The sequence below is a fragment of the Sander lucioperca genome, chromosome 9, assembly GCF_008315115.2.
Source record: "Sander lucioperca isolate FBNREF2018 chromosome 9, SLUC_FBN_1.2, whole genome shotgun sequence".
Taxonomy (NCBI): domain Eukaryota; kingdom Metazoa; phylum Chordata; class Actinopteri; order Perciformes; family Percidae; genus Sander; species Sander lucioperca.
This window is the reverse complement of record NC_050181.1, coordinates 27,054,924-27,064,734: the sequence shown is the minus strand read 5'-3', so window position 1 is coordinate 27,064,734 and position 9,811 is coordinate 27,054,924. Positions and strand designations below refer to the sequence as shown.

General features: G+C 40.7%; 1 protein-coding gene across 1 annotated transcript; it reads left to right on the top strand.

Annotated features, from left to right (window-relative positions):
* Positions 1-7,109, top strand: dusp28 (dual specificity phosphatase 28). The gene is made up of 3 exons (XM_031292589.2): positions 1-198; positions 3,447-3,847; positions 6,875-7,109. The coding sequence occupies exons 2-3, from the start codon at positions 3,500-3,502 to the stop codon at positions 6,992-6,994; spliced, it is 468 nt and encodes a 155-aa protein (XP_031148449.1). The 5' UTR covers positions 1-198; positions 3,447-3,499; the 3' UTR covers positions 6,995-7,109.
* Positions 7,110-9,811: the final 2,702 nt, after the last annotated feature.

The window sequence follows — 9,811 nt, the reverse complement described above, 5'->3', positions numbered from 1 at the left end:
CCAGAGCGGAAGCTGTCAGAGACCTTGAAGTAAATATAGCAGCAGCAGCGGGGTGTTGATCAGAGCAGTTTGGGGGTCACGAGCAGACCTGAACAGACCGGATCAGCCGGAACCGTCCCCGGTCTGCAGGCGCGAGCAGGAAACCCTTTCCCTCTGAAAACAGGGACAGTTTATCTGCAAGGAGCCGGCCGGCTGCACGTGAGTCCGTCTGTCCTTCAGTGAGGCGTTCACTGACTTCTGTAGGGTAGACTGAGTACAGTTGAGGCACTATTTGCGTTTTGATTTTTCACACACAAATAGATACTGAAAAGAAGTGAATGTCCACATGACATTTCATTAGCTTGTAGACTAAGATATTCTCAGTCAATAATACCCATAAGTAGTTTATATTTTCCACAATTAGCTCATAAAAATATGGTGCTTTTTGTCTCAACTGTATCCATATGTGGTACAATTGAGACTCCCATTTTTAATGATGTAAAGGTAACTAACCGTTCATTGCAAATATAATAAACAAAGAAACTAACAATTGGGCAACATGTTTGTTGTACCTACTTTTGTAGGTTACCTGGAGATGTCTCTACGAATGTTTGTTGTTGTATTATTATGTAACTTGATAAACTGCTGATAAGGGCTGCTGCAACTAACCATTGCTTCCAGTGGCGATTAATCTGTGGATCATTTTATGGCTGAATGGATTCATTTTGTTTTTCGGTTCAGGTACCGGTATTGAAAAAAAAATGATATATCCATCCCTTACCGTGACTAGGACTGGGAATCAGCAGAAGCCCCAGGAAACTATATTATTGTGATTTTAAACATGTTGCGATATTCTGCGATATATTGCAATTAATCACCTTTTTTCCCAACTTCAAATGATGTCGCCAAAGGAGAACTTTGTCAACATCTGTTTTATCTAAAAAGATCAATTTCTAAATCTAAATATTTTAAATCTAGTGGAGTGAAAAAGTGGATTTTTTTGTTATTCCAGTACCAAAAAGTTAAATTCTTGTGCAGTTAACCCTTGTGTTGTCTTCCCGTCGACCGTGCAACTTTTTGTTTTTCTGGGTCAAAATTAAAAAATGAAAAGTTTTTTTTTTCTGTTGTCGCTATTCTCGATGTTTTTGTCACTTTTTTCGATGTTTTTGTTGATTTTTGCTGCGCTTTTTTTGACATTTTTTTCAATGTTCTTTTATAAAAAAATAATTTCAAATGCTATATAACTGAATAAAACTCCCAAATTCAATGAAAATAGTGAACTGATCATTTATTTGACTTGTGAAGAGCGTTGTATGGAACCATCCACGTTATTTATTTTGACAATTTGGTTGAAAGAAACCCCAAATTTCTGAAATAGAAACCGTTATAATCATTATATTATCAAATGATAGATATTAAAGAGATATTAAAGTTCATTTTACTTGAGAACCCGACAAGGAGGCCGTCTCCGCACTACAGAGTAGTACAGACAATGACCTAACCAAAAGCTCTCTACAGCAGCTTTTTATAATATTAAGTGCAATGTAGGAAAGCTTTTTTGCACACTTCTTTTGTCGGGCAGGTGCGTAGGATATGATCAAAAGCTTAGCGAAGAGTCCTGCACACTGACCATTATGCAAGCAATAAGTTATTTAGAAAAATACAACGTTTCGGTCTCAGACCTTGTGAATTTACCTGATGGTCTAAGACCAAAACGTTGTATTTTTCTAAATAAATTATTGCTTGCGTAATGGTCAGTGTGCGACTATGATATTAAGTGAAAATGTGATAAGTCATGATACAGAGTAGATGTCGTCAATTGTTATCTTGTCAGAGTCGATGACATCTCCCCTATCAGCCTGTTCTTTCCTCAGCATCACACCGTGGTCAGACAAGGACGAGTCAGTGGCTCCCAGATACCAGATGGTGACAGCAACAGCAGTGTTTTGTCTTGTTATAATGCAAATAGTTTTAATAATAATCAGAGAAAAAGTATCAGTCCCTCCAGACTCCAGAAAACGTGATTATGCGATCGCATAATTCAATGCATAATCAGCCAAAGTCTGCATATTTATGCGGGGGCTGCATTTTTTTCAAATACGCCGGAAATAAATTGCAGATTTCCGCGCAAAATATGGGGGCTTGCATGATTTCATAATCCCCACATTTTCGTTGCAAAAAAATCAACATATATCTTAGCAGAAAGTGGAAAAATGTTGCGTTTACTTCACACAAGAGCAACCATTTTCCCCTGTTGCCATGGGAACGTTATGAAGTGACGTAATTACGCGACGTGAACATCATCGAAAAGCTGCAAACCCCGCGATGAAGCCACGATGAAACCGCAGTTTTTGCAAGTTCCCGCAATTTCATCGCATAAAATTGCATAAATATCCCGCATATTCCATCCATCCATATTCCATTTTTTAAGAAAACGTGCCGCATAATCAAGGATTTTTGCCCGCAACAATCACACAAAAAACTCTGCATTTTTCTGGAAGGACTGAAGTATGTATCATAATTTTTCCATAACAGAAATTTTTTGAAAATGGGTCAAATTTGACCCGAGGACAACAGGAGGTTTAAGATGATAAAAGATCGATACAGTATTTCCACCGAAAATATGGCGACACTACGCTGTTTTATAACAATACATATAACAACTATCATAAATGACGTTATGGTTTGTTTACACTTTGTTTTCCCAAAGTTTGACATTTGTTTTGAAGTTGTTTTACGGGTTGTGTTGTTTTTTTTTTGCCCCACTGGACAAGTGAAAAAAAATGTTTTTAATGTTGGACCCGGCCTTAACCCTCCTGTTGTCTTCGGGTCAGATTTTTTTCTTTATCAAAAAAGTGGTTTTCTGTCAACCACATTTTCAGAAAAATAACGTGGATGGTTCCACACAACGCTCTTCACAAGTAAAATAAATGATCAGCCCTATTAAATTTTCTAGCATTCAAAAACAATTTTTTTATGAAAGAATTTTGGAAAAAAGTGACAAAAATGTCCGCAAAAGCTTCAAAAACGTGGGGGAAAAACCCCCCACAAAAACATGAAAAGGTGCTGAAATAAATTGACAAAAACATCGGAAAAAGTGACAAAAACACCAGGGGGGGTGGCCGGGTTGGCTCAGTGGGTAGAGCAGGTGCACATTAACATAGAGGTTTATGCCTTGACGCAGAGGTCCAGGATTGGACTCCGACCTGTGACGATTTCCTGCATGTCTTCCCCCTCTCTCTCCTCTTTCTCACCTAGTTGTCCTGTCAATTAAAGACAGAAAAGCCCAAAAAAAAAATTATAAAAAAAAAAAAAAAAATCTTAAAAAACTACAAAAGCAACAAAAGTTTTGAAAAGACGACCAAAACGTTGAAAAAAAAAGTTGAAATTTTGACCCAGAAAGTTGCTAAAGTTGGCAGATCCGAAACAAGTCTGACAAACTCTCTCTCTGTCTCACGTAGCTGCAGTTTCCCCGTGAGCATCAGCGAGTAAGGAAGCCTGCGAGGGTCAGTTCATCAGGATGCTGCAGCTGTGCAAAGTCACCCGCGCTCTGTTCATCAGTAACGCACGCTCCGCCTGCAGCGACGAGCTGCTGCAGCGCGAGGCCGTGACGCTCTGCATCAACGTGTCCAAGCAGCAGCCGTTTCCCGCCGACGCCGCCGTCTCCAAGCTGCAGATCCCCGTCTACGACGACCCCAACGAGGATCTGTACGCCCACTTCGACCGCGCCGCTGACGCCATCCAGAAGGAGGCCAACCGCGGGGGACGCAGCGTCGTGTACTGCAAGAATGGACGCAGCCGCTCGGCCACCGTCTGCATCGCCTACCTGATGAAACACCGCAGACTGACGCTCACTGAGGCGCTGCAGGTTGGTCATCGTCTCCGGTAAAACTCTGACGTTAAAGGTAGAGTTTAGATTCTCTGCCCGAGCCCGAGCCTGAACCGGGCCCGACCCAAAATACTGACCTTTGTGTGTTGTACTTTGAGAGTTTTGGTGTAAAGAAGCTGAAAAAAAAACTGATTTGTACCGATTTATTCTGTTAAAATTAGGGATGCCCTGAATCCAGGATTCGGCTTCGGCTGAATATAGTTTTTTTTGACAGGGTTCGGTTTCTGCTAAATCTTAGAATTATCTTCCAGCGAACTGAACCCTACGCTGGTCGCCGTAATGACGGCGCCGTTGATTACGGGAAGGTGTTTACGTAGGTGGAGTGTTCAATGCAGTAGGCTGTGAGAACGTGAAAATTGAACTCGTGAGCAGAAAAAGTGTAGTTTGGCAGTACTCTCAGTCAAAAGAAGGCCATTCAAGTCCAGCTACATGTTCAATCTGCAATGCTGATTAGTCTCGTGGTGGCAAGGACCCTAAACTATACACAACATCACAGACATTTTACGCCGCTATGATCGGGCCGGGCCCTTAAACAAGCATTAGTGTTTTTTTTAATCATTACTTTATTAGCCTTATTCAGTAGGGAGCAAGCTATGGCTCAGTTCAGTTTTGTTCGTAGAGTCAAATCTAACAGAACTTATCTCAAGTCACTTTACATGGTCACTTGTGTCACAGAGTCCAAACAATTCCCCACCCCAAGAGCAAGCATTTGGTGCTATAGAGAGCCGAAGTCATGCCCTTCTACTTCCGGTCCATGGGATCTATCTTCCGAAAAAATATGAATGGAAGTCAATGGAGAAATAATAATTATTTTTTGGTCCGGTTCGAATTGTGCCATGCATTTCACAAATGATGTGGGTACATTTTAAAGATAATTTTACATGTCAAGAGATAAACGATTTGACGCAAAGACGTTGAACAACATTAGGTTTTGTGTGAGATCGCTTAGTGAACTGCATCTCTCGTCTCAAACAATATACGTCACCAGAGAAATATGGTCTCCTCGAGCTTTACCTTCCACCGAGTCCTCGTCTTTTCATCCGCCAGGAAGCGAAAGAAAGAGCAACTCCCATTCCGGTACAAAACACACGGGCATCGTTAGCTGTGACAGAAGGGCGGACAGAACCGTGAGCGGAGGGAAAATGTGGTGACGTCAAGTAAGCGACTTGGACTTGTAGTCTATCTAATTACGTATTTTCCCATAGCATTTTACTTAACCATCTTGTGACAAACTGTGACATTCTCGACATGTAAAATCTGTTTTTATTTTAAAAAACATCATATGTGTAATCCATATGGATCAAGTCGATCGGGACCAGAAAATAGTTTGTCTTTCGCCATTGACCACCGTTCATTTTTTTATTTGAAGATAGGTCCCTTGAAGGCAAGGCGGGACTTTGGCTCTCTATAGCGGCGAGGAAAAAATTCCTCTTAACAGGGAGAAACCTCGGAAGAGAGAGAGAGAGAAAAATTAGCAAGTGTGTAAAAGTTATTTTCTGATAACGAAGCTAAAACGCTGCTGGTTTCAGCCGTCCTGTAGTTATACTGTACATCTTCCCAGCAGTAGGGGGATTGTTTCAGCAGCAAAGCAGAAAACAAAGTGTTTAAATACAGGAAAAGCTACAATGAAATAGAATCTGAATAGAGGTTGAAGTGAAGCTGATAACACTGAGCTGCTGTTCAGAGGTCAGACGTGTCCCTGAATGTTTAAACTGCAGCCGAGCGCCGAGTCTGCAGAAACTAAAGTCAGTCAAGGTGTCTGTTACCAAGGTGCCCTCGAGCAGCACGCTGACTGTGTTCATGCTCAGAGGGACCGAACACATCATAACAAAAATGAGAAACGTTTGACTTTTGCTCGGCCACTGTCATTTTTTTTTTTTATCGTCTGTAGCAGGATTCGCTGCCACCGTGGGTTACTGCCTTCAGCACAGAACACAGCAGACAGACAACTGACAGGCCAACAGGATTTATTTTCTCTGACTTCAAACAACTTCACAACTACAAACCGTGCGCCTCCAACGGTTCAGAAGTAAAAAAGATTTGCGACGCAACATGATATCATGACTTTGCTTAAACATACACGCCACTTTCCTAAAGCCAAATGGCGCGTTATCTGTACGCCTTTAGAGCTATCCACGTGTATGTCTACGCTGTATACAGCGGATGTAAACAGACGCCACGTGGCGTGATATCGCGAGAACGTGCCGTGCTATCGCGAGAACACGACAAAAGATTGGGTTTAGGAAAAGAACATTGGGAAAGGCTTTAGTAACACAAAAAAAAAAAAACCCGACAGTGACCAACGTCACACGCTTAGGGAAACAATAAACGGTTGGGTTTAGGAAAAGAACATTGGGGAAGGCTTTAAAAAAAAAAAAAAAAAACGGTTGATAAACGCCACACACAGGACGCAATCCCGGCTCTCCTGGGTGAAAGTCCTGTGTTTTAACCATCCACGGACTTCCGTCCTTTCATACTACTCGCTACGGCGATAATTCACACGTAATGTAGGTTGATGGAGGCCAAACAGCGTTGATAAACATGCTAAAAAGCGATTACGCGTCTTGATAACACGCCAAAATGGCATACGAATTGGCGTGTCATACATACGCCACTTCATGAGATCAATCTGCGCGACGAGACAAAACTATTTCAGAACGTTGCAGGGAAAAGTTTCAGCGGCCTGAACTGTCCCATCTCAGCTCGACTCAAGTGTCCAGAGGCTGGTTTTAGAACATAAGGGACGTCACCTGTTTTATCAGCCAATCAACTCCTAGCGAAGTCAGCTGCGCAGACATAAAATCTGCGTTGTCATTCGGTCGTTTGGGTTTCGGTACCCAACCTTTTCACTTTAATCTTACATTCTTTCTTTCCTTCCAGAGACTGCGGATGAAAACGCTGTTGCGTGTTCATATGAGAGTGCACCTTCCCTTAATAAACCAATAAAAAAGCGTTCATTAACACAGATTTATTTACTCGTAACGTGTTGCTGTTTCTTTTCCCCAGAAAGTGAAGACGGCTCGTCACGAGATCGATCCGAACCCAGGCTTCCTGTCTCAGCTGCAGAGATACGAGCAGGAGCTGGAGAAGAGACGGAGAGGACAGACAGACAGAGAGAGAGACTGAGAGACAGACAGACAGACAGACAGACAGACTGACTGAGAGACAGACTGAGAAAGAGGACAGACAGACTGACTGACAGACTGACAGACTGACTGAGAGACTGAGAGACAGACTGAGAAAGAGGACAGACAGACTGACAGACAGAGAGACAGACAGACTGACAGAGACAGAGAGACAGACAGACAGACTGACAGAGAGACAGACAGACTGACAGAGAGACAGACAGACTGAGAGGACAGACAGACAGACAGACAGACAGACAGACAGACAGATGTTTTATTTACATGGAGTCTGGTGGGTTTGGTGATGGTGATTTTGGGGCTGTTTCATGTTAAACTAAAAGGATCTTACTCTTTAACTAAAAGGTCTATCTCTGTAGGGATCCTTTCATAATGTTGTCAGACACTTAGAATAATAATCTGAATCTGTCAGCGGCAAAAACAGAACTTTTAGTGGACGCTGACTGCTGCTGAACATTGTCTATTAACATTGCATTACTCACTTAGACACAAACATGGGAAAATCCAGTTAAAAAAATAGCAAAGTTGCCCTTTAATGTCACTGCTTTTGAAGAATATTTGACAGTGTTTCCTAAATGAAATATGTTATAACAGACTGTAGTGTTTGTGTTGCTGCAAATAAGAAAGAAACACATACAATTTAAAGTTACTGTATGTTAAAACAGATTGAATGAAATCTAGAAAAATAAAAAGACTGAAGACAATATTAGACACAATAACATTAGGACTGAATATACACGTTAGTACAAGACAATAATCTACTTAACTTTAGTTGTACAGAACATAGTTCCAAAGTGCTTAAACAAATATTTAGTTAGTTAGTTAATGTACTTAAAGAAACAAAGTAGATTAAATAACTAATATAGAGATATAAAGTGAGTTTAAAATGTGTGTTTTTATGTGATGTTTAAAAGAAAATAATGTAGTTTATTCTGCAGTTTTCGGTGCCATGACAGCTTTAGTGAAACCCGTAGACTTAAAAACTGTGACAAGCTTTTTTAATTTAGTATATTTTTGTAAAGCAAATGTTGAGATTTTGATCTTAATGTAGCGACGTGAGTGTACGATGAGAAAAGGGTTCCACTGGTTGAGATTCTGCTGAATCCTCCTCCCATCCTCAGTCCATTAACACAGTAAACACATTAATGAAGTAAACAGTGACTGTCCTTCCTCTGCCGTACCTGAAGTTGCTGCATTCTGGCTGCTGTCTGTAGATTCCTTCATCACAACTCGTATTCTTTCAGATGTTTCATACCAGATGTTGTAACAGCGGTGATGTTGTGTATAGTTTAGGGTCCTCGCCACCACCAGACTAATCAGCATTGCAGATTGAACATGTAGCTGGACTTGAATGGCCTTCTTTTGACTGAAAGTTCTGCCAAACTACACTTTTTCTGCTCACCAGTTCCATTTCCACTTTCTCACAGCCTACTGCATTGAACGCTCCACCTACGTAAACACCTTCCCGTAATCAACGGTGGCGTCATTACGGCGACCAGCGTAGTGCAAGCGTAGGGTTCGGTTCGGTGGGAAAAAATTCTAAGGTTCAGCAGAAACCCAACCCCGTCAAAAAACCCAATATTCAGCTGAATCCCAAGCAGAATCGTGGATTCGGTGCATCACTAGTTTAAACCCTTTGTTTGTTTCTGTATCTGTGTATGTGTGTGTCTGTCTGTGTCTCTGTATGTTTGTGTGTGTGTGTCTGTCTCTGTATGTGTGTGTGTGTGTGTGTGTCTGTCTGTTTGTCTCTGTATGCTTGTATGTGTGTGTGTGTGTGTGTGTGTGTGTGTGTGTGTGTGTCTGTCTGTCCTTTAAAACATTATGGCTGCAGTTCCAGCTTCTACCTCGAGGTGGAGACATGTCCACAGAAGATAAATGCAGTATTTTAAACACCAGATGAGTCTGGAAGATGAATCTGAAATGTGTAAAAGTTTCCACAGAAAGATTAACTTAACCCTTGTGTTGTCCTCGGGTCAAATTTGAGCCATTTTCATCGTTTTTCATATCTGAAATATGGGTTTCTTTCAACCAAATTGCCCCAAAATAACATGGATGGTTCGCTACAACATTCTTCAGGTAAAATCAATGAACTGTATACTGTAGTTCTTTTGAAATGGTTTCAAAACGGTTTTCCTGACTAACCTTTGACATAAACCCATCTGTGATCTACTCAACATCCTCCGATCTTAGCTATCAGGCAAAATAATTCATCATTTCTGCTTTTTTTTAAAAAAAAATGTTATAATTTCACATAAATGAGGTTTGTTGACGAATGTTTCAAGTATAAGTGTAAAACATATTAAACCAACACAAGATGGTGTTAGGCATGTATATAAGTGACCAAATCATTTTTACAAAAACGTGTGAAGTTTTGACCACGCAAAAAGTTTTGAACAGAAAATTAAGTTCCTTTACATAAATAAAGACATTTGCACAGTAAATTGATGCAGAAAAATTCCCCAGAATGCAGAACATTAAGTGTTTGACACCCAAAATGTTATGAGTTTATATGAATAACACACCCAAATTCAATGAAAGTGTAGAACTGATCATTTATTTTACTTGTGAAGAGCGTCGTATGGAACCATCCATGTTATTTTTTTTGATAATTTGGTTGAAAGAAACCCCAAATTTCTGATATAGAAACTTTTTGAAAATGGGTGAAATTAGACCCCGAGGACAACAGGAGGGTAAAAAGTCTGTTTGCTTCAGCTTTGTGACGCAGCATTTTCCATCTGACGCAAGAGGCTTTTTAAAGGTGTAGCTGTGTGTAAATGTACATAGACACAGGAATTAGCAA

Coding starts and splice junctions, on each gene's coding strand:
- dusp28 (XM_031292589.2), top strand. CDS start 3,500: ATGCTGCAGCTGTGCAAAGTCACCCGCGCTCTGTTCATCAGTAACGCA. Junction 3,848..6,874: donor CGCTCACTGAGGCGCTGCAG/GTTGGTCATCGT, acceptor TCTTTTCCCCAG/AAAGTGAAGACGGCTCGTCA.